The sequence below is a fragment of the Arachis hypogaea genome, chromosome 20, assembly GCF_003086295.3.
Source record: "Arachis hypogaea cultivar Tifrunner chromosome 20, arahy.Tifrunner.gnm2.J5K5, whole genome shotgun sequence".
Taxonomy (NCBI): Eukaryota; Viridiplantae; Streptophyta; class Magnoliopsida; order Fabales; family Fabaceae; genus Arachis; species Arachis hypogaea.
The window spans coordinates 14,494,112-14,519,300 of NC_092055.1; the positions used below are offsets into that span (position 1 = coordinate 14,494,112).

Sequence of the window (25,189 nt, forward strand, 5' to 3'; positions counted from 1 at the left end):
TTTAATTCTCCTTTCGGGTAATGGCCCATGTATACGGCATTAGATTCAGATTTGTTTTCCAATTGTTTGATACCAACATCATCAAAGTTATTATGACCAAAATGTAACTAACATTTAATTTTCACACACTATCTATGTAAAAAAATTTTACACAAATATCTAATTATATGTGGTCAAATCATAAAAAAATAACTAATCGATCTTATTATTTAAAAAAGTCATCTAAAAACATAAATTTTATTAAGATATGCATGATGATGTAGATACTCATTTAATGGGCGGTTCACTCTTTTCACATATGAGAATTTACTTTTTTAATATTGAATGAAATTAATTAACACTACTCTTGTACGCCTATAAATAGGCATAAACTGATGCAAATACATACACAGCAATAACAATAATTACTCTCTCTCATATACTATTTTCTTCTTTCTCTCTTACAATAAGTTGCTATATACATATTAGTAGATATATATAAATTAGTTTTATTGAATTAATTATATTAGTTAATATTAATATTAGAGTCTTCTATTTACATATCTTTATTTTATATTTAGTACACATTTTATTTATTTTACAACACGTTATCAGCACGAGACTCTGATCAAAATTTTAGGAAAACTCAGGTAACAAATTTTTATTACGTCGAAACTCTCTCATCTTGAATTCAATGATCTTGATATATTTGGAAACAATTATTTATTATGGATACTAGATGCTGAAATTCATCTTGATTCAATGAATCCTGGAGATACCATTAAGGCTGAAAATAATGCATCTCTGAAGGATAAAACCAAAGCCATGATTTTTCTTCGTCGTCATCTTGACGAATGATTGAAAAATGAATATCTCACATTAAAAGATCCTGCAGATCTTTGGAAAGATCTTGAAGAAAGGTATAATCATCAGAAAACAGTGATACTTCCTCAAGCCCGATATGAATGGACGCACTTGCGTTTACAAGATTTTAAATCCATAAATGAATATAATTCTGCAATGTTTCGAATCACCTCACGAATGAAATTATGTGGGGAAAAAATAACTGACCATGATATGTTGGAGAAAACTTTCTCAACCTTCCATGCCTCGAATGTGCTCCTGCAGGCTGAAGCAGCAGTATCGAGAAAAAGGGTTTAAAAAATATTCTGAGTTAATTTCTTGCCTTCTTGTTGCTGAACGCAACAATGAGTTGCTATTGAAAAATCATGAAGCGCGCCCAACTGGCGCCGCCCCATTTCCTGAAGTAAATGCGGCAAATTACCCTAGAAGAGGTAAATGACAAGGTTTTAATAACAAGAAAAATTATGGAAGGAAAATGAATTATATTCAAAAGAGAGGATCTCACCAGAAGTTGGATAAAAAAAGAAATATCGGGCAGAATAAATCAATAGAGGATAAGTATTTTCGTTGTGGTGGAAAGGGTCATTGGTCACGTACCTGCCGTACCCCAAGACACCTAGTCGATCTTTACCAGGCATCTTTGAAAAAGGACGACAAGGGAAAAGAGTCGAATTTCGTTTCAAATGATACTGAAAATTCCACCGCTCATTATGATGTATCTGATTTCTTTGAGGATCCTGAAGGAAATATTGGTCATTTGATCAATGATGGAATAGTTTAATGTGTGAGATTGTTAAGTATTCATGTAAATAAATAATGCAAAGAACTTATTGTTAAGTTTTATTTTCTATGTATTTAAGTTTCAAATATGATGTATATAAATAATGAAATATTAATGTTTATGAATTTTGAAATAATTAAATGTGTCATGTTTTAAAATAAAATTTGAGTATATGACATTATTTTTATGTATAGTGTTTCTTAGAAAAATAATTCCGATCAAGTATTCAATTTAACTGTGCATACTACTCATTTTATTATTATTTGTCTTTAAAGAGAATGGCAAGGACTTATAGTGAAGATATTTGTCTTGCGGATAGTGCAAGTTCGCACACCATTCTCAAAAGTGATATATATTTTACCCATCTTGTGCCAAAAGAAGAATATGTGAATACTATTATTGACTCAGGCAATGTGATAGAAGGCTCCGGAAGAGCTATAATTTTGTTTTCTGGAGGAACAAAATTTATAATAAATAATGTACTATTATCTACCAACTCTCTGAGGAACTTGTTGAGTTTCAAAGATATTCGCCAAAATGGATATCATATTGAAACAATGAATGAGGAAAATCATGAGTACTTATGTATCACAACTCATGATTCAAATAAAAAAGTTATATTAGAAAAATTGCCCTCACTTTCATCTTGATTATATTATACCAAGATTAGTGCAATTGAATCACATGCCATTGTAAACCAGAAGTTTACTAGCCCAAATGAGTTCATAACTTGGCACGACCGATTGGGTCATCCGGGAACAACCATGATGCGGAGAATTATTGAAAACTCCCATGGACATTCACTAAAGAACCAGAAGATTCTTAAATCTAGTGAATTTTGTTGTGCTGCATGTTCTCAGAAAAAGTTAATTTTAAGGCCATCACCAGTAAAGATTGAATTTGAGTCCCCTGAATTCCTAGAAAGGATTCAAGATGATATATGTGAACCTATTCATCCATCATGTGAATCTTTTAGATATTTTATGGTCCTAATAGACGCATATTCGAGATGGTCACATGTGTGCTTATTATCTTCTCGCAACCTGGCGTTTGCGAGATTACTGGCTCAAATTATTCGATTAAAAGCACAATTTCTAGAAAATCCAATCGAAGCAATGCGTCTTGATAATGCTGGTGAATTTACTTCCCAAGCATTTGATGCATATTGTATGGCTAATGGAATAAGTGTTGAACATCCAGTAGCTCATGTTCACACACAAAATGGGTTAGCAGAATCACTTATTAAACGCCGCCAATTAATTGCTAGACCATTGCTTATGAGAACAAATCTCCCAACATCGGTTTGGGGGCATGCTATCTTACATGCCGCAGCACTTATTCGTTTGAGGCCAACGAGTTACCATCAGTTCTCTCATATGCAATTAGCATTTGGCCAGCAGCCAAATGTTTTCCATTTAAGAATATTCGGGTGTGCGATATATGTTCCCATTGCACCACCTAATCGCACCAAAATGGGACTCCAAAGAAAATTGGAGATATATGTTGGATATGATTCTCCCTCTATAGTGAGGTATCTTGAGATTCAAATTGGAGATGTATTTAAAGCCCGATTTGCGGATTGTCATTTTGATGAATCAAAATTTCCAACATTAGGGGGAGAAAATAAGTTTCCTAAAAAGGAACTTAATTGGAATGCATCATCCTTGATGCACTTGGATCCTCAATCAAGGCAATGTGAACTAGAAGTTCAAAAGATTATACATTTGCAAAGAATAGAAAATGAATTGCCTGATGCATTTTCCGATACAAAGAGGATAACCAAGTCGTATATACCAGTGAAAAATGCCTCAATTCGAATTAATGTCCCAGTTGGACAAATTGCCACCGAAGCAAATACGCGCCAGAAGCGTAGCAGGCCTGTCGGTTCCAAAGATAAAAATCCTCAAAAGAGAAAAGAGGTAAATATTATTCCTGTTAAAAAAGACATAGTAGAGACACCTGCAGGTATCCAAAATTCTAATATAGTGTTAACGCCAGAAGACGTTCAGGTACCTGAAAATTGTGAAAATGACGAGATCTCGATAAATTATGTCTTTACAAGAGAGAAATGGGACCGAAATAAGACAATGGTCAATGAAATATTTGCATATAATGTGGCATTAAATATCATGCATGAAAGTAAGGATCTTGAGCCAAGATCAGTCGAAGAATGTCGACAAAGGAATGATTGGCCAAAATGGGAAGAAGCCATGAAGGCTGAATTAGACTCACTTGCAAAACGTGAAGTCTTTGGACCTGTAGTCCGTACACCAAAAAATATAAAACCTGTTGGATACAGGTGGGCATTTGTGAGAAAACGAAATGAGAAAAATGAAGTTGTGCGCTACAAAGCCCGACTTGTAGCACAAGGTTTTTCACAAAGGCTCGGTATAGATTATGAAGAAACGTATTCCCCTGTAGTGGATACGATAACATTGCGTTATTTGGTCAGTTTATTTGCATATCATAAACTGCATATGCATTTAATGGATGTGGTAACGGCCTATTTATACGGCTCGTTAGATCGGGATATCTATATGAAAGTCCTTGAAGGACTAAAGATGTCTAAACCATCCAATGAATATTCGCAGGGGTTATACTCAGTTAAATTGCAAAGATCTTTATATGGTTTAAAGCAATCTGGACGAATGTGGTATAATCGTCTCACTGAGTATCTGACCAAAAACGAATTCAAGAATGATGATATCTGCCCGTGTGTTTTCATAAAGAAAACTCCATCTGGATTCATTATAATTGCTGTGTATGTTGATGATTTAAATATCATTGGGACTCCTGAAGAGATTCCAACAATTATAAAAACTCTAAAAGAAGAGTTTGAGATGAAAGATCTTGAAACGACTAAATTTTGTCTCGGCATGCAGATCGAGCATATAAAAAATGGGATCTTTATTCATCAAACAACATACACAGAAAAGATCTTGAAAATATTTTATATGGATAAGTCACATCCCTTGAGTACCCCAATGATCGTAAGATCTTTGGATATGGAAAATGATCAATTCCGTCTTAAAGAAGAAAATGAAGATATCATTGGTCCAGAAGTACCATATCTTAGTGCCATTGGAGCGCTAATATATCTTGCTAATAATACACGACCCGATATATCATTTGCTGTGAACTTACTAGCAAGGTATAGTTCATCTCCAACCAGAAGACATTGGAGCGGAATCAAGCAAATCTTTTGATATCTTCATGGAACGGTTGATATGGGATTGTTTTATCCCTATGGATCCAAGTCACAATTAGTTGGCTATGCAGATGCTGGATACTTGTCTGATCCACATAAAGGAAGATCTCAAACAGTATACTTGTTCACATATGGTGGAACATCTATATCATGAAGGTCCACGAAACAGACAATTGCAGCAACATCCTCTAATCATGCTGAAATACTAGCGATTCATGAAGCAAGTCGCGAGTATTTTTGGCTCAGGAGTTTGATTCAATATATCCTGTCATCATGTGGACTGATTGATCACAAGATAGCTCCAACTGTCCTGTTTGAAGATAATACAACATGCATTGCTCAACTTAAAGGCGGATACATCAAAGGTGATAGAACAAAGCATATTTCTCCCAAATTCTTCTTCACTCATGATCTTCAAAATCAAGGGACTATTGATGTCCAACAGATCCGCTCAAGTGACAATCTGGCAGATTTATTCACCAAGTCACTCCCAAAATCCTCATTTGAAAAATTGGTACATCAGATTGGGATGTATCGATTTTGAAATATTAAATGATGTCGACAAGAGGGGGAGACTGTACTCTTTTTTCCTTGGTCAGGTTTTTTCCCATTGGATTTTTCTTAACAAGGTTTTTAATGAGACAGTCCCCATCACAAAGGATATTGTACTCTTTTTCCTTCACTAAAATTTTTCCCATTGGATTTTTTTAGTAAGGTTTTAATGAGGCATATTCCTAAATAGTCATCCAAGGAGGAGTGTTAAGATATGCATGATGATGTGGATACCCATTTAATGGGCAATTCACTCTTTCCACTCTCAATATTGAATGAAATTAATTAACACTACTCTTGTACACCTATAAATAGGCATGAAGTGATGCAAATACATACACAGCAATAACAATAATTACTCTCTCTCATATACTATTTTCTTCTTTTTCTCTTACAATAAATTGTTATACACATATTAGTAGATATATATATAAATTAGTTTTATTGAATTAATTATATTGACTAATATTAATATTAGAATCTTCTATTTACATATCTTTATTTTATATTTAGTACACCTTTTATTTATTTTACAACAAATTTATATTAATAAAGTAAAACTCTTTATTTTACAACAAATTTATATTAATAAAGTAAAACTCTTTACATTATTAATGTATCAAAATTAAACTCAGGCTATAAAAGTTACAAGGGAAAAAAATCAAAACAATTAAAAAAACAAATGCCTCTTTGAAATTTAAGAATAAATTTGACTTTCTTTTGGTAGTTAAACTCAAGGGTATATTCCTTAACAAAAATATTATGTATACACTATAATCAAATACTATGTATTTATGTATAAATACATATATTGCTTAACTTATTTTTAATATATATTTAATATTTTAATATATATTTTATACTAATAATAAATTATAATGACTAATTTTGATGTACACCTAATATGGTTTATTCTTTAATCGTTATCTCAACTCCATATTTGGAGGAGGTTCAATTTGGTTTGGTGCTTCCAAAACCCTAATCTCATGGGATATATATCGTAAACCATAAATCCTAAATGATAACGATTTAAAAAAAAAATAGAAGATATCAACGATAATAAATGGGGCTACACCTACATGCGTTGCAGCTAAGCTTCAAGAATGCTCAAGAAACAACAGATTTAGCTGCACAAGATCCATAGATCAAACGAAACTAAATTGTCTCACCAAAAGTTACGTTGCAAAAAATTCTAAACCATTTTGCATCCGTTTTATTACAAAACATTGTTCACTGAAGGACTCACATTTTATAGGACAAGCAACCCAAACACCCTGTTTCAGCCGAAAAATTTAAAATGTTAGTACACTAAAGAGTATATAAGATCTAGTTAGATAAGCCAGACTTCAGTGTACAATCATATATACATGTTTGATTATATGCACACTAATTTTGGAATGAAATTTGAAGCTAGTTGTTGTTAATAAATGAATGCAGGATGTTACATGGATTTGTTCATAAAAGTTACCATCACAAGACTTCAACCTTAGTCTTTTTATTTTCTTCACTTTTTGAAAATAAATATTGAAGGGATCATTGCTGTTAGGACTTCGGTCCTATAATCTAAGACCAAAATAACCATACAAATCTCAATTGACAGAAAAGACTTTCAAATATTCAAGTAGATGTTGACCAACATCTAAATGGCCATTTTTCTTAAATTAACTATCTCTATTTCATAAAATCATAAACCTTTGCTTGTCAGTCAACAACCCACGGCAAAACATAAGAGGGGGAGAGGATTGGGGAGAGGAAGGATATTTTAATATGATATGTAATGTACAGGAAAATATCAGAAGATGTACAAATTTAACACTTAAGAATTTGCAATCGTACTTATTGACACGAATTCACATGACAAGCAAGATAAAAAAGGACCCAGTAAGAAATGTGGAGAAAAGTTTAATAAAAAGAGTAGAGATAGACATAAGAATCATCTGCATGGTTTAGAAATATAAACGTGTCAGTTTGAATCATCTGACCCATGTAGCTGAACCAAGTAAACCTAGATTTCATTGTAATTGCTCTATTGAAACCTGTATCATGAGGAACCCTAATGATTTTTCCTAGTCTTTCTTTGCATAGATAACCCAAACCATTATTTATAGGCCATTGTTTCACAATGTCTTTGATGAACTGTGACTTGCTCAGCTTCAAAATGCTATTATTTTCTTTCCTTGGTCAAGAATTCCCAACATTTTCCCATGTACAATCACATGCTTCATTGTTGACAACTTTAATATCCCTTAAAGATATTGAATGAGACAACAAAACAGGCACAAATGATAGAAACACCTAAAAATATTTCACTCCCAAAATTTTCCAAAATTATGAAACACTAAACCTAAGTACCCAACAATGAAATGCAACTTGCAAGAAATGGGTTCAGCAAGAGGGTGAGTCAGTGAATGAAAAAGTAAATAACAACAAACAACCACAGCTCACTGATTAAGAGTTGACTGGTCGGGTAAACAACCATACCAGTCCACTACTCAACCATGGAAACTTAATTAACAGATGATAGACAATAAATCTAATTTAGAACAAATGCAACATCCATTGCAAATCAAGATTAAATTTGACAGCGATTCAGTACTGCAGTTTCACATTTTAAACATAGACATGATTTGTGTAACCAATCTCAAGTAACAAGACAAGGCTTGTCATTGCTATACAGCAATTTAAATTCACTTCTCAAGATATAAACAAGTATAAATAGATAAAGGGTAAACCACCAATTTTAGTCCCTGAAAGATCATGACATTGACAATTTAGCCCCCAAACGAAATAAGCATGCCTGTGCCCCTTCAAGGATAATTAATGCTTGACGAAGTATCACAACACATAAGGAAAAGGCGTATTTTGGAGCATTTTGTCAAAAGTTCATATTTGGAGGACCATGCATGCATTTCTTTCTTTTGGGCTAAATTTTCAACGCCATAATCTTTTGGGACTAAAATTGGTGGTTTGCTCATAAAAAAAGAAATAAAATTAACAATAAACCAGAGACAAACTACGTAGAATCACTAACATAACAACAAATTACACATATGCCAGTCAAGCAAGTAACATTTCTTCAAGTTAAAAACAAACCTAGCATCTAGCATGCATGCATCATAATAATAATAATTGAAAAACAACAGTAAAAGAAGGTAATGTACCTTTAATTGGAAGAGGTAGGTGGTTTGTTTTGGGAAGAGTTAGGAGGAGAGTAGACGAGTGCGAAAACCATTACTCCTGGCAGCAACCCATACTTTGCCAACGCTGCCACTTTCGTAACCACTGGCTTACCCTTCAAAAAGGCCATTTTTACCAACTTCCCCTTCTCAACAACCTATTCTTCTTTCTCTGTGTTTTTTCTTAACTCCATAAACAACAAAATCAAAATCATTAAACAAAATAAATAACTGATTAGAATAACTACGTAGAGAAATAGCCTATAAATATGCAGCAAACCCTTTCACACAGCACATATTACAAGTTGTTAGGCATTTGAAATGTCGTATGTCCAAGATCCAAAAGGATTCAAAGATAAATCAAGAACATTACATTGTGTTTAATGAAGATGGATCAGGGAACCTAAATGGCAAGAGAAAACAGAAGCAAACTGAGGCCTTCTTCCTTCCATTTGTCTTTTAATTACACTCAAATGTCGAGCAAAGCGGAAACAAATTAACGCACCAGAATGTTAATTAGTTCATTCTTAGCAACAAGGTTTAATCACATACGAGCAAATTAAGGTTCTATTTGGGCAGAACAGAGCACAAAGATTAAGGAATTACCGCTGAATTTAATCAATTTAATCACCTACTGTACTTTCATCTCATAAAGAGGAAAAACCAGAACTAATCTAATAAAATAGATCGGCGAACAAAGAAATTTAAAAAATTGAACTAATCCATATGATAATAGATCAAGTCATTAATGTTCAATAATCAATTAATCAGAAATTAAGATGAGGAGAGAGGTAGCTACCGAGACTGGGTGAATAGAGAGAGATTCGAATGAGTAGAGGGAGGGAGTGGTGGAGGCTCTGAGGAGTGGTGGTGGGAGAACACTGAGCAGCACGAAGAGGAATTGGGGAAATAGGGAAATGTTGTCCGAATGCGCTAATTCCACTACCTGTGATTTTTGGCATGGGTTTTTTTGTGTGTAATATTTAAATAATATTATTAAGGTATTTAAATTTTTGACAAAAAAAAATACGAGCTAATTATCAGATGTCAAAATTTGATTTTTCTGTTGCAGCAACAAGTGTCTCCGTTGTAATACGAATTTTTTTATTTTGATATGTATTGCAAGATAATTGGGATGCAGGGTAATTTACGTTGCCGGTAACGCAAGTGTCAAACAAATCCAACGGTCCAATAGGAAAAAAAATAAAAAATAAGGTAAAAACTCATGTGCAGTCCACTTCACGTGAAGTTGATACATGAGAACCGTTAAATGATTTGAGATTTGACTAAATTTTCATCTAGCGGTTCTCAAGTATCAACTTCACGTGAAGTCGACTTCACCTGAGTTTTTACCAAAAAATAATCAGACGATTCAATTACACAAATGAAAGCGTCCGATTTATGGGCACGGATTCAGTGTGCCGTTTGTGTTTGGCACACCAGTGCACATGATATTTATGTTTGGCTGATCGGTGTGCCATTTGAGGTTGGCCGTCGGATCTCTCTGCTTTTTCAATCCAATGGTAGAGATTACTCTTTCTCTCTCCTCCTATGATTGGTTAGTGGTTTAGGTGTGTTAGAGGGGTTAGTTTACAAATTTTACTTTGTAGCTGGTTATTTTTGTTACAATAAAAAATTATTTGGGTTTATGTAGAATTAGTTTATCATGTTTTAAGAACTAAATTAATGGCTGTTAGTGATTCTGTTTAACGCTAAATCAGACATGATAGAGGAGGGCTGGGAGGGAAGGAAAAGCGCTGTGGACATCGTTTGACGCATACAAGATAAGCTGCGATGGATACGTATCCGTCATTGACCCGTCAATGGAGTAATGGAGTTGCAGGAAGCTTTTCTCCCGCGGAGTCACACTGCAGAGCTGCCTGCTCTCCGAAGTGCGGCCTCTGTCGCGACTCGTTGGTTCGGAGGATGAAGATCTGCATAGTGTCCTCGCCGGAGCTGGATTCGATCACCGTCGGATAACAATGAGTGATGTTTCGGATAGATGCATGGCTTTACCGGAGACGTCCAACAAGGAAGGATCGAAGCGGCGCGGGGATGGTGGGCGAGAGGATGACGAATGAGAGGCCGATGGTGTTACGGGTCGGGCGGGTTAGGTTAGAACACAGTTGGTTGAACTTGGGTCAATCGTGATGGGCCTCTGGACTAATTTTTCTCCCTGAGATGCACATTTTTTCTGAAACCAATGCTGGGCTCAAGTGTTGGGCTATTAAAAGTGTTGTTAAAACTAGATAAATGGTCTAGTATGGTCCTTTTCACTGCACGAGTTGGTGCGGTGTCGAAAGAGGCAAAGAAAGGAAACGGTGAAGGGGGTGAAGAGGTGCGGTCTTTGTCGCCAGACAGGGCATAATTGAGTTTCCTGCCACTTAAATCCCAACAGCAGAATGAACACACAAGAGGGTGCATCATACTTTGGTGGTGAGGGCGAAGGTGAAACTAGCACAAGGGAGGACTCGTCTGAGGAGGATGAGGTAAGACTTTGTCAACAAATTTATTTAGTCGTCCTTTTCAATTAATGTATTGACCGTTTATCGATTCGTAGTTCATGGCTAACTGAATGTATCGTTGTAGTTGGCATGGGACGATGCATCGGACGTTGCCTTGGACGAGGGTTATGATTCACAGGGCACAATTTGGTAACCATTCATTATTTTTAGTGCGCTCACAGCTCAATCCAGTGGGAACGTGGGTCTTCAAATTAGGCAAAGGTTTGGTGATGCAGCAGGTGTTTTAGTTTCTTAGAAGATCATGCGTGATGTTTTATGTTTGGACAAACAATGGGTAGCTATAGAAAACTGTTTTGGACTGTTATACTTCCAATTTGACCATATCCAGGCCGCTATATGACTTTATTTTGTAACGCTCTATATTTAAATTGGAAATTATTCTAGAGCATCCATGGTGCTGTATGAATTGAAATTGCAAATTAGTGTAGAGAGCATCCATGGTGCTGTGTGAATTAGAATTGTAAAGTAATCTAAGGAACACTGATATTTTGAAAAGTTCTTAGTTACACCGGTCATAAGATTGTATCATGTACAAAAAGATTTAAGTCTAGCAGTTGCAACACATCAACAATCAGAGCACAAAAATAGTTGTTGCCAAATCAGAAAAGGCAATCTAAAATAACATGGTCAGCTAGTTCATCAACCCAGTTGGATTCATTCAAAATCAACAAATTGGACTAACAGCTCCACGTCCGGGTTGGTCCTGGAGATCTCAAAGACGGCCAGCTTCTCCACAGTTACGTTGCACTTGCGCAAGAAATCAGCCCACCCTCCGCCGATGGTGCCACAATTGCGGCTTCTATTGCCCCTGTATCTGGCATAGTCCGCCCGGACAGAAATCTCCCCCGCTCTCAGAGTGACCATGACATCATCGCTGACGTCGTCTCCAAAGTGTGGCACATTTGGCTGGGCAAACCAAAAAACGAGAAGAAGATGTACTTAAAGTTAAAGGCATGTGTAACATGAATGCAACGTGCATGAAGCCAAGAAAATGAAAAGGCAACTATTGATGATGGCATTATGAACAGTTAGCATGCAATTGGGTGCTTGTTTCACAAAACATTGGATATTGAAAAACAGCATACGAGGCATTACCAACAAATTTGTGTAATTAATTTCAAGTCAACCACGGCTCCACCAGATAGCCAACCATTAACAATTAAGCAACAACACAACACAGAAGACGTGGACCACTTACGACGGCACAGAGGCCAACAAAATAAGGACCAGGAAAACAACAACACTTACTGTGGACCACCTAGGCCGCCACATTACTTTCAATAGAGGGAACATCATGGGAACAAAACAGATAATGTGGACCCCAAATACTGCCAACGTAAAAGGTGTATATATAGTGGAGAGCGAAAGCCATTACCAGGAAGTGGACGTGCAACAGCCTTTCTGTGATGTGCATAATGAAGTAAGGGTGCTCGGACTGAAATGTCTGCTCCACCTCAGCTGCAGCTGCGCTCCTGGGGACATTGATGCACCCCGTTTGACGGCGGGGCTTTTGAGGAGCACGTGGACGGTTCGTTGGCACCTGGGGGGTGTGAGGTCGCCGGAGTCATCACCAGACGTAGCATACGTCCTCTCCACACCCGGTGCCTGAAATATGCGAACGCTGAAGTCGTCTCTGCCCTTGTGCTTGAATAGCAGAATGTTAAAGGGTTGTAGCTTGTAATCATGATAAAACCTTTGTCATCCCCTCCTGAGAGTGATCCCTTTCAACCCCTTGGGGCTGCATGCAATCTTGTAAGTACGGTCTGACCCGTCGGCGACCGTGATGTAGATATGGTTGCTACCCTTGGGGAGGAGACCACTTGGTAATGGTAGACGCTGCAGATATGGGCATATCAAGACACAGCGTAAGAGATAGAACAAAATGCGGAGAGGAGAGTCAGAAATAATGGAAAGAACAGAAGAGCAAGCTTTAACCTACCATCGGTCGCGACGGCTCTCCTGCCGCTTTGATAACCCTAACGACGTCACCTTTCGCGTGTTCTTCGGCCATTTTCTCGTCCAGGCACCAACAGAGAAGAGGGGGATATTCTGAGTTAGGAGAACACCAACAGAGTAGACAGCATGTGAATCAAGCGGATATGAAGGGTGAATCCAATCTAATTAATTAATTTAGTCAGAGTTTCACCCCTTAGGATTGTGTGCCATCACCCTTCCATGAAGTCTTCTTCTACAAGCCAAAAAGTTTCGTGCCTCATGGGTCAGATGGGAATTTTTTTTTTTTTGTGCTTGTGTTAAGCGAGACTTTGGATTTTAAAACAATTTTGTCCTGGATCCGTCTCCATTAAAAGGCCATAACCAATCGTTACGCACAAAAAAACTCATGGAACCATACATTGTGGGCATAAAGGAGGATATGAGTACGTAGTTGTTAGTGGGCTCAGGTTATTGCGTTGGCCTGGCCCATGAAAGCGTAAATCATCCCCTGGAGTTTAGTATGTTCCTTTTCACTGCACGAGAAAAAAAAATCCTCACACGGCTGCGCAAGGAAGATGAACACCAAGATAGTTATCGCATGTATAATAAGTTGTTGAACCGTTTAACAGCAATATTAATTTTCTGTATGATATTAATTGTCTGTATGATACGGTAAATGAAAAAAAATCCGAATGTTTATTCCGGTGTTGTAAAACTGATTTGCAAGGACATAACGCACCCGTAAATAGTTGCCGAAAATGTTCTGGGATCATGATTTGGAAACGTTAAATGCTAACGGCGCAATACGATTCCCTAATTTTGTTTAAACCGCTCAAACGACTTGTTTTATTTGGCTGATTTATAGGCAGAGGGGCTGAGTTATCAGTAACTCCAAACAATTCGCGATAAGTAGAGAACGAACCGATGAAAGTAGATATAATAATCGCTACAGACTTTTAACTAGCATTTCATAAGATCAAAAGGACGACCAAACAAACAAACAAACCAGATAGATCATTCAGGGCTTCAGGCCTCGGCAAAAAACCAAAACAACATAAAGATATCACCCATGTGCACCAGGTCAAATACCTCCGTCACTGTGTTCAATCTGCACCGGTTGAACGCCTGCCTGGGGGGTCAAAGATTTCTCCTTGGCCTCCAAAACATCGACGACCCTTTGAGCCAGGTCACGCCATTTTGAGCTTTCCGCCATCATCTCATTTGCTTTGTCATACATTCGGCGAACGGTCGCTTCACAATGTTGCTGCTCCCTGCGCAACAACTTCTCCTCCCGGCGGTGTGCCTTCTCCTCTTCCTCCAGTTGATCCTCCTTTTTCTTCAACTTGACCATTAAGTGCACCCTCTCGGACCCGGCCTCGAAGAGTTCATCTGAGATTTTTCGAAGCCTAGCCTCCCAAATTTCCTCCCTCCTGACAAGTTCGGCCTCAACGAGGTCACAATTTGCAGACTTCTCATCTGTACGGACGATGTCGATCAGAGTGGAGATCGGGTGTTCTGCGAGGTCGACGGGACTAACGGCGTGGTCGGTGATGGTCTCCTTCGACATTTTCTCGATAGTACACAGAGGAGAGAGCAGTGGATGGTGGCAGAAATAAGGAGGGGGATAAGGATAGACGGAGAGGTTAGAGAAGGAGTTACGGCAGAGAAGAACTGGGAAAGAAGCGATAGGAGGGATAGGGTTTGTCATTAAAGGGCACGTATACATATATAGTGTAAATTGGAAATCTGCTTCGAATACCTTTTTTTTTTAGAAAATGAGTAATACTTCGTTTTTTTTTTATTTTTGGGAAAATAAACGATTTATATTTAAGGTAAAAGAAGAGATAACAAATTTAATGTAGTTTTAAATTTAAATTTAAAATTATTTTTCAGTGTTCAGGTTTTAAAATTACGTTTACGATGACTTCGATTCCCGTGCGAAACCCAAAAACGAAGCATCAGTTACAATGGGCGTAAATGAAGGCGTACGTGGCACGGTACCTGACTTATCTGGTGAGCCATTTTGCAGTATATAAGTTCACTACCCAGCTTTCCTTCATCGTGTCTGGTGATCCATACTAACGACGGTCCTCCTGTAACCTTTCCCTTCCACCATCTATTCAATAAATTTAAATCAAATAGGATGAGATCTAGTGCAACCTCCGAGAAAGGCAGAATGGGAAAGAAGGTTGGATATGGGAGAAGGAAAGGGAAAGGGAAAGGGGTGCCCCCACGCGTCTGTCCGCTGACTCTTCTGCCTCGCGAAATATGGGAGAGAATTGCAGCAAGGGTTGCGTCGGCCTCGATCCAGGATCTGTTTAACATGCAGGCGACCTGCAAGGTGTTTTTGGACGCAGCCCGCTCATCTGCGGTGTACAAGGTGGCCTCCATGGCGGAGCTACCCGTCGTGTTCGGTTATGCCTTGGAGGACTGTCCTGAAGATGGGTTCCTTTATAGAAGCGCCCGCGCAGGAAATCCGGCCGCTATATTCCGTGTAGGGATTAGAGAATTCTGCTGGATGGGCCGACACGTCGCTGGGGTCGGCACCCTGCTTGAGGCCGCCGATGCGGGCGACGTCCAAGCCCGCTACATGTGTGCGATGCTGCTACTGACGCCAGGGGTTGGGGACGAGGCGGACGCTGGCAGGGCGGTTGAAATGTATGCCAACGTACTGGCTGCTGGAAAAATCGAATTGTGCAGAGACTTCTTCGGGCAGTTGTTCGCAAATCCGCTGATTGGGGTGCACCCGTCGTATCCAGGGAAGCCCGTCGTCTGCCGGTCAAGCGTTTGCCCGACCCACGGGACCATGGGAGCTGCTAACGATTCCTCGAGTGTGTCGTGCGTCCACTGCCTTGCCGAGTTCGAGGTGTTGCATTTCTTTAGTCTGTTTACTTTCAGATGAAGTTTCGTTGTAACCAAAGTTGAATGTATTTCATTGTTAATGATTCGGGTGTTTGAGTTGGGTGGCCTTGTAAATCCCCACTTTCGTGGATCAGATAAGTGACATATTCGAACCGATGCATATCACCGTGTTTAAACATTTAAACGGTCACACGCATAACCTTCGATAGAAGCACTATTTCATAACTTCATTAGCTAATAGGACAAGTGGAATATAAAAAAAAAACAAACACACCAGAACAGTTCAATATTAGCGTTGGGCCTAAACAGTACAATACTAGTTCTAAACATACATTGCCGGGGAGGGGAGGGGTCGGTTTACGGTGTCTCAATCCCGTTGTTGCACTGACCCCTAAGACCCGGGACTTCACCTGTCCAGCAAAACGTTGGCCAGCTGCCGTATGATTTCTGCCAGTTGAGTCCTGAGTTCCTGTCTCTCTCTCTCCATCTGGGATATACGGTACTCGATCGACGCAACAGCCCGTTGTATGTCCTCAATCGATTGGCTGGCTGCAAGTAATGTAACTTTGTTAGCAACGTATTGATACCGACGCAGGTGACTACACGTGGGGGTGTCGCAAGAACACATTTTTCGCTTATCCGATGCACCTGGTTCTACCGCGGGACTGTTTCTCACCGTCGTATCGTGCCGTTCGCCTTGAACAACGAATCGATTGCACTCATACGGTGGCGGGAGCTAGCTGCCCAAACCCGGAACAGGCGGAGTCGTCGTCACCGTCGAATCGTGCCGTCCACCGGGAACGAGTCGAGTGAACCCTGACGACGGCGGGAGCTCGCTGCCCATCTCCGTAACAGGCGATGCATTCACCTGGAAGTAGTCGTTCCAGGCGTTCATGGCCTCTTGGTAACTCCGGTAACGAAGAAGCAGGTTCCGTGGAAATCCATCCACCTGAGCCGCTGCCGTCTCGCTGTTGGGGTATATTCCGGATATCCTCCCTCTAAAGACGACGTACCAGACACCTTCTGTGCGCATTGCCATCAGACTGTTAGAGGAGATCTGGTACACCCTTAAGAGGGAGAGGTGGTTAGGGTTGATGGTGGAATATACAGTTTATGGGTTTTTCTCTCACCTGGAGGCTAAGAAATGGAAGAGTCAACAAATAAAGCAACTAGACGAATAGTGGTGTACTTGCACCAGCAAAGAACAACTAAATAACATTTGTCTTATTCACCACTATTAAGGCTCCTTTAAATTCCTTCATTCTTGAGAATATTAGCCCCACCTAGGGAATGGAAATCCAGTTAATTACGATAAATGCTTCTTTAATCAATATAATTATTATACTATATGAACGCATCGGTAAACAAAAATATATAGGGAAACGTATGCGGTACTGAACCACGGGTAACCCCCCTCCCGCTACACCCCAACGGCAGTATATTAAAAGCGAAATGCCTCAAGGGCATTTACAAATTCGTCCATCCTCCTTTTGTAATCTCCAATAATCCATCCACGAAGTCCCTCCAAATGGCCGAAAGTTCCCAAAAGGACAAAACGAAACTGGACGTATCCATTCAGCACGAGTGTCTGGCGAATCTTCTTCCTCTCGAAATATGGTCGATTATTGCCCCGATGGTTGCATCGAATTCGATTGAGGATCTGTTCAACATGCAGGCGACTTGCAGGTTATTTGCATCTGCATGCAATTTCGATGCCGTGTACAGGCATGCCTTGGTGTCGGTGTTGCCGATCGCTTGCTTCCTGGACTACTCTGGGACGCCTGCAATGACCTTTCTGCGTCGATGCGCCAGAGCACGGAATCCGGCCGCTATGCTCCACGTTAGGATGTCTCATTTATTCTGGTGTGGCCACCGCAGAGGTGGCATACGGACCCTGACCGAGGCAGCAGAGTTGGGCGATGTGGAGGCCTGCTACATCTCTGCGATGCTACTTCTGTCGCTTGGTGACAAAACAGATGATGAGATCCGCCGTGGATTCAAATTTTTTTGCGTGGTTCGTGAGTCCGGCGCAGTCGAAAGGTGCAGGGATGTCTTCACGCAGGTGTTCGCCGGCCCGTGGTCCGATATACCCCCGGCGGACCCAGAAGAGCCTGTGTCATGCCGTTCCGGTAGTTGCCGTACCCGTGGGAGCATTGGTGATGGGAGTGATTTGTCCAGTGTGGCGTGTGTGCAATGCTTGGCCGAGTACGAGGTGCGAAAGTTCTTGGGGACTTATTGCGTTTAAGTAATTTTGTAAACCCCCACGATGGAGATGCCGATCATGCTAATTGCTATGCGTACTGATGGTGTATTTTATTTTATTTTTGTAAATTTTTTTTATGTTAAAGTACAGTCTTTTCGATCAATTATCATGTGGAGTACACAGACAACGCAATTAATGCGTATCTTGGCCATAACTTAGTCTGAATAATTCTTTCTTCTTGACTGGGATATGATCTGGACCTTGCACAATTGAATTAACGTTTGAATGGACAAAAGACTGTTTAGTCAATCAACCTTTTACACCATCGGAAGGTTTTTTTCTGGGGCTGGGTATTTAGACCGCGACAGTGAATTTATGCAAAATTGGTAACTTGGATAGGCAATAGGGAGTGACACCGTGACCGAAAGGAGTCATGTAAAAAATGGGTACGGGGTAAATTTTTTATGAGCAATGATGATAATTGACGATGGTGTATAAAATCTGTACAGAGGTTGAACAATGATCATGCGGGTATGCTCAACTTGAACCACGGGTTTGTATTCGCATAATATAACAGTCCTTTAATGAACAAAATTTGCTTCAATATTTTAAGGAGTTTTTTACTATGTAATCGCACTAAATGTATGTTTAGGGTTTTTTATACAACACGACAGAGAACTAATTTGAATTTTGTTTCGATCAACGGCTTCGTATTTTTTGTTCGTCCAAGCAATCTATTTTAAAAGAAGTGTTTCCTAGGATATAAAAAAAAGGACACTATGTCTGCATTAATTTGTTTTATTAGGTATTAGCGTTTGGCGCCGTCGTAATGTAAATCCCTAATTATGTTTCAACAAGCTAAGAACACAAAGATTAAAGTATGCATAATTATATTATCAGGGTTTAAGTTCCACTGCAGAAGATCAAATGGGTGACAGAACAAACATAGGAAATAAAAGGATCATACAGGCCTCGACGGAAAACATGACATTCAGATATCTTGCATGTGCAGAAGGTCAACTTACTCCGGCCCCGTCTTCATTTTTCCCGGCTGGATGACGACCCCGACGGAGCAAAAAGTTATGTTTTTCCTCCAAAACGTTGATCCTGCGTTCCAGGTCCCGCCACGGTAGAGCCTCCACCTGTTCCCGTTCACGGCGCTTGACAACTTCTGCCTTTAATTCCTTTTCTGTGACATCCAACTGGTGAAGGAGCACATCATTTTTTTGCTGCTCTATTTTCAAATCCCTTTTAAGCCGTTGCCTTTGCTGTACCTTTTCCTCCAGTTCATCCTTCTTTGCCTCGAAAACGAACTTGGCGGCCATCATCTCCACCTTCGCCTGCCTCAGTTCTGCGCCGGTCGTTACGAGTGCAGCCTTCAACCTCTCCTCCCTCGTGACCAGTGCGGCTTCAACGAGGTCATAATCTGCGGACTTTTTATCTACGCGGATGATGTCGATAAGTGCGTCGATCGAAAGATCCGCTAGGTCGTCTGGACTAATGGCGTGGTCGGTGACGGGTTCCTCCGACATTTTCTTGGGGGAAGAGGACGACATATGGCAGTAATAACGGAGAAGGGTGGTCAGAGAGTTGAGAGGAGGAGTTACGGCATGGAAGAAGTGAAGAATGGTTGGTACTTAGTAGGGTTAGGGTTTGTCAATAACGGCCACGTATATTTATATTTATATATTATATTATGATGTAGGAAGAAAGTTGTTTGGTATCTTTTTTTCCGTAACTAATGTGTCCACGTGTCAATAATGGGGCTTTATTTTCAGTAAAATAAAACATTAAATTAAACTACTTCGATGGATAAAAAAAAGAAAGAAAAGATAACATTTATTCAGCGAGTAATTAAGCTAGGCAACTAAAGCTGACATAAATATAACACGAATTTCGAACAGTGAACATTTAATTATTGCGTTGTAAAACGAGTATTTCGTTCCTCCCCTGCTTATTAATTATCTTGTCTTTTCCATAACAATCGGTAAAGAAACGTACCACGCAGTAAACCATTTTTTAAAGAATTAAAAAGATATAATAATAGCACAGAACGTTTCTTTTAGGCTATGTTTGGTTGAAAGGAAAGAAATAGAGAGGAAAGAAATAGAAAGGAAAGAAAAGAAAGGAAAGAAATTGAATGGATTTTTATTTTTCTTAGATGTGTTTGGATGAAAGGAAAATAAGAAGGAAAGAAATATTATAAAAAGACAATTTTATCCTTATATTATAAATGATATAGAAAAAAAGTAAAAGGGTAATATTGGAAGTAGAGAGGGAGATTTAATTTCTCTCCATTTTCTCTCCATTGTTGGAAGGAAAAAAAATTGGTGGGTCCTATCAATATTTTTCCATCCATTTTCCTTCCTCTCCCATTTCTCTCCTCAACCAAACAAAGAAAAATAACTATTTTTCTTCTTATTTCTTTCCCTTCCTTTTCCTTCCTTCCATTTTCACCTCAAACAAACACACCATTAGTGGCCGTGTGTCGTTTTGGTATTTTCCATAATCCCTGGCCCAAGTTGATTGCAAAATGGCTAGAGGTCCCATGAAGATCTTAGTTAGTTTGACTTGGTAAAGCTTGATGGTGTAAATTGGTTTATGGGTTTTCCCTCGCCTGGATGCTCAGAAGTGGAAAAGTAGAGGTGTACTGTCACGCAGACCCCACGTTCAGGATTAAGCGTGTACTTCAAGCCGAAGTAATTCAGAAGCAGGTGTGCAGGGATACCAGAGTCATGGGGTAGGGGTAGGTGTACTGCGTCCCACTTAGATAGAAAGAAAAAAGATTTGTTCTGTCAATCAACATTTTACATTGAATCCAAATAAATGGAAATAAAAAATTTTTCATTTAATTCGAAGGTGATCATTCACGGTTTTTTAATTGTTTCATCTTATGCTTCTCGATATTAACCATTATCGACGAGCTTCGTTAAAATTGCAAACAACAAAAATGTCTTTCACGTTTCCCATTTTCCATTTCCGAATATCGAGGCAAACTGGAACATGAAAACGAGACTGCCCACTGCCGTTTGGCAGCCCAAGAAAGACACTTCTTCTTATACGTATATATAAATATGGGTATAAGTACATATATTAAATGTATTAATTATCCGGTATTATCCATAACGTTGGGCAACGAAACGACTGATGCCCTGAGTCGTAATAATTAATTATTGTCAGTATATAAAATAATATATTATATACATATATATTTATAGATAAATTAACTTTTATATACATATATATTAACATTTTGGAAATTGATATTATCGCGATAAGTTAATAATTTCCGATAATCCTTCAACAACCACCCTCCTGCCTCTGTCGAGCCCTTGCAAATGGCTGGATCTTCCAAGACAAACAGAAAGGAAGGGAACGTGCCCGTCGAGCATGAATGTCCGCTGAATCTTCTTCCTCGGGATATATGGTGAGGATTGCCACTAAGGTTGCATCGAATTCGATTCATGATCTGTTCAACATGCAGGCGAGCTGCAAAGTTTTTCTGGATGCAGCAAGTTCCGAAGCTGTGTACCAACACGTGACGATGCGTGTTATACCATTAGTGTCCTTTTTATTTTACCTTGACTGGTCGGAGAGGAGGTTTATCGATCCCTGCGTTGAGGCAGGAAATGCGGATGTTATACTCCGACAGGGGTTGACGGAGTATTTCTGGATTGCCCGCCGTGGCATTGGGATGAAACTGCTTTCTAGGGCCTGGACGGAGGGCTGCGTCAAAGCAGGTTACCTGTATGCCATGTTGCTACTGTGTGATCACGGGAAAGAAGAAGAAATGCAAAGGGGTGTTGAAATGTTAAGAGTCTGTCCGTACTTCCGGAGACGTCAAAAGCTGCAGGGAGTTCTTCGCGGACATTTTCTGGGAGCGATGGGTTGACGAGAGACCATCGGATCCAGGAGATGTCGTGGCTTGTCGGTCCACCACTTGCACTACCCGCGGCACCATGGCTTGTGTGAATGATGTGTCCCGTATCTCGTGTGTGCACTGCCTGGCAGATTACGAGGTCAGGATTTTCCTAGAGATGTTTAGATTTTAGTGAACGTGGTTATTCATCAACGCTTGTCAATCTGCCCCCGAATGAATTGTTGTGGGGTTAGCCTTATGCAATCCGCCAAAACAGTAACTAGCAACTGGCAAATTGTTAAGAATCTATTTCCTGGTTGAAAAAATGGCATTTTGATGCAATAAATTAACATAATTACCTCGCATTGTTGTTCACGGATTACTAATTAGCTTCACCCGAAAATAGAAAAAAAAAAGGTAACCACAAATGCTGCGGAAATTAGATGTAATTCAGAAAACCGAGTTTTACGTAGGGGTTACAGAACATCAAAAGAACAGCTAAAGAAACAAAGCAAATAAAGATTTGCAACATAGATTCCGTTGGTCATATATCCCCGACATTGTCTCCATTCTGCCCGGCGGTTTCCTGATAGTTTGAGCCGTGTGCCGTTGCCTGAGCTTGACTATACAATTGGCGGACCAATAACCCTAGCTTGATCTCCACAGCCTCGAGCCTGCCTTCCATTTCACGCCACGGTGCCATCTGTTGCTGTTCCCTTTGACGAAGATCGGCAACTTCCGCCTTCAACGCGTTTGCTTTGTCTTCGAGTTCGCGAATGGTGGTTTGATGTTGTTCCACCTCCGTGCGCAACTTCTTTTCCAACCGGCGGCATTCGTCCAGTTCATGCTTCCTTATACTCGCCTTGACTTTCGCGGTGATTGCCTCCATCCTCGCCGTCCTTGCTTCGTCTTGTGTACTTTGAAGATTGTCACTCAAAAACCTCATCCTCCGTTGGAGGGTGTCGATCAGATCTTCGGTCGGAGGTTCCTCGAGGTCGCCGGGACTAATGGCGAGGTCGTTGAGGGATTCCTGCGACATTTTTCCGGATGAAGACGGGGAGGTCTGCTAGACGACGAAAGCCCTTCAAGCAATGATTTTTTGTGACGGACTTGTGCATTGATATACATTAATCAAAATCAAATTTTAAGTTACGAATAAACAAATTAATACATTTTAATGTGGTTAATTAATGTACGTCTGCTATTCCTTGAAAAGTGAAGATAATAATGCCCCTGGTGGTTTTATCGTTAAAGGAAGAAAAACCATGGGGAAACGTGTGCTGCATCGCTTACGCAGAATTTGCAATAAATGCAAATCTTGGTAATGTGACGTTAGATTAGACACGACGGGCTGAAGGGCTATGGACTGCTATGAATAACGTGGCAGACGGGACTGGTGGTGAGTTTATAAAAAAAATGATTACTTGACTAGGCAATGGGGAGTCACTGAATGGGAGGTCAGTAACGGGGAACAATTGTACTTTTCATAAATAACATTTTTTATACGAAACAGAAAACACATAAATAAAATGATTGCAAAATGAGTCATCCAGCGGCAAAAATCATTACATACTACATAATACATATATTAGATAGGATAACCAAAAAAATATTGAGAACACAATCCTATCCTATTAGTCAAAGAGGTGGACAAACAAGATCAACTCATAATCTGCCCGACAATGCACGCACAGAATATGAGCAGCACCTCCATCACCATCGTTTAAGTCCCACCCTCTACCATAGCGTTGACGGCGGTAAATAGCACCCATGTTTCCATGGCTTGGACATGCATGCGAAGAACAGACTAAATTCTCTGCGTTTAGCATTGGCAGGCGACGCATGTGTGTCCACATCCCCTGGATAACGCCGCAGAACACCAATTTGCAGATTGTTAAGGCACCGGCCGCCTCAAGCACACGAAATGTTTGTAAGCCCTTGTTCTTTGACTCGAAGTCGTCGCGTAGCATCAGCATCATCGACACCGTGTACTGTGTTGCCGAATGGCCCTGGGCTGTGATAACGTGCATCATTTCCATCCCCGCAAGACGACTCCCGCCGAGGAAAAGGTCAGACACAGCAGACCGAAACAGAACTTCCAGGTTCTCGCTCTGCCTGCATCGCGCTAAGAAGTTTCTTCCTGCCTGGTGCATGGGACTCATACTCCACCACCGTTGGTCCCAAATTGGAATCAAGGCGAATCGGTAAACGATATCCTCCTCCCCTGCGTTGCGTGCAGCGGTGCACGACATCCTGAGACTGCACAAGTCCCTGACGGACTGTGCTGCGGTCCTCCCAGCAATTAAGGTCCAAACATCGTGGGGAAGGTTGGTGGGGCCTGTCGGACGATACATCTCCTTTCCTTGTATTGAATGCATGAGACGATTGATGAATGGGCCGTTATGTGTAAGCAGTGGACAACACAAAGGCTCCAAGCAGTTATCGCAAAGGCTGTTGTTTACGGTGTCTGACTGTCCATCTTTATAGTCACCCGGTGCCGTTTGTGATCGAATTACATCGGTTGTGTACCGTACCTCTACACCAACTCAGCCACACTCACATCGATTAGGGAGCCTGCCGCTTCATTCCCGTCGCCTCGCACACGACTTCCTTAGCAAACACGTCTCTTGTATTCAGAGTTCTTTTTGTTGATATTTTTTTTAAACTTTCCGGTCAGTAACTTTATGACTTTCGTTTTGTCCATTTCGTCGCTCGGGATTCCCAATTTCTTTTTTTCTCTATATGTTTTGTAGTACCCGGTCAATATATCCCACAATAAGTATCGGTTTAACCAAAGAACAGTTTGCCTGTTATCCGTTGGGATATATAAACGAGTAATTGGGTAGATAATATAAATCCGTCAAATTCTTACATCAAGGATATATAAAAAACAAACCATTCATTAAATAATATGTCAATACTAAACCTAATATTATGCGTCAATACTAAGCCGAAATATTATACGTCAATACTAAACCTAATATGCATGACAATCCTAAACCCTAGGAATGTCTACGTATCGTTCCACCTCGTAGTCGGCGCGACAGCGAATGCACCGAATATGGTCGGCGCCTCCGACATCGTGGACGGAGCCCCGCTCTGCCGCCCTCCGGCGGTAGTCATAGAGAAGACCCATATGGCCTCGGGTCATGCATCTGGTCGAGTAACAGACCGTATGTTCTTTTCCCTTTTTCGGCATATGGACTTCATCTGGCCAAGAAATTGTGAGGACCGCGAAGCAACTC

At 40.0% G+C, this 25,189-nt stretch overlaps 3 protein-coding genes and 1 long non-coding RNA gene across 4 annotated transcripts; 2 read left to right on the forward strand and 2 right to left on the reverse strand.

Annotated features, from left to right (window-relative positions):
* Window positions 1-6,412: 6,412 nt before the first annotated feature.
* On the reverse strand, window positions 6,413-9,681 carry LOC112784053 (uncharacterized). Its single transcript, XR_003193711.3, has 3 exons — window positions 9,360-9,681; window positions 8,546-8,743; window positions 6,413-6,658 (listed from the first exon to the last, which is right to left on the reverse strand). It is a non-coding gene; the product is annotated as an uncharacterized lncRNA (long non-coding RNA).
* Window positions 9,682-15,163: 5,482 nt separating this feature from the next.
* On the forward strand, window positions 15,164-15,922 carry LOC112785477 (uncharacterized). The gene has a single exon (XM_025828939.1). The coding sequence runs from the start codon at window positions 15,164-15,166 to the stop codon at window positions 15,920-15,922; it is 759 nt and encodes a 252-aa protein (XP_025684724.1).
* A 1,593-nt stretch (window positions 15,923-17,515) lies between these two features.
* Window positions 17,516-18,127, forward strand: LOC112785478 (putative F-box protein At1g67623). Its single transcript, XM_025828940.1, has one exon. It carries the CDS (start codon window positions 17,516-17,518, stop codon window positions 18,125-18,127), a length of 612 nt encoding a protein of 203 aa, XP_025684725.1.
* A 5,451-nt stretch (window positions 18,128-23,578) lies between these two features.
* Window positions 23,579-24,298, reverse strand: LOC140182962 (uncharacterized). Its single transcript, XM_072230944.1, has one exon. It carries the CDS (start codon window positions 24,296-24,298, stop codon window positions 23,579-23,581), a length of 720 nt encoding a protein of 239 aa, XP_072087045.1.
* Between the last annotated feature and the right edge of the window lie 891 nt (window positions 24,299-25,189).

Coding starts and splice junctions, on each gene's coding strand:
- LOC112785477 (XM_025828939.1), top strand. CDS start 15,164: ATGAGATCTAGTGCAACCTCCGAGAAAGGCAGAATGGGAAAGAAGGTT.
- LOC112785478 (XM_025828940.1), top strand. CDS start 17,516: ATGGTTGCATCGAATTCGATTGAGGATCTGTTCAACATGCAGGCGACT.
- LOC140182962 (XM_072230944.1), bottom strand. CDS start 24,298: ATGTATCGTCCGACAGGCCCCACCAACCTTCCCCACGATGTTTGGACC.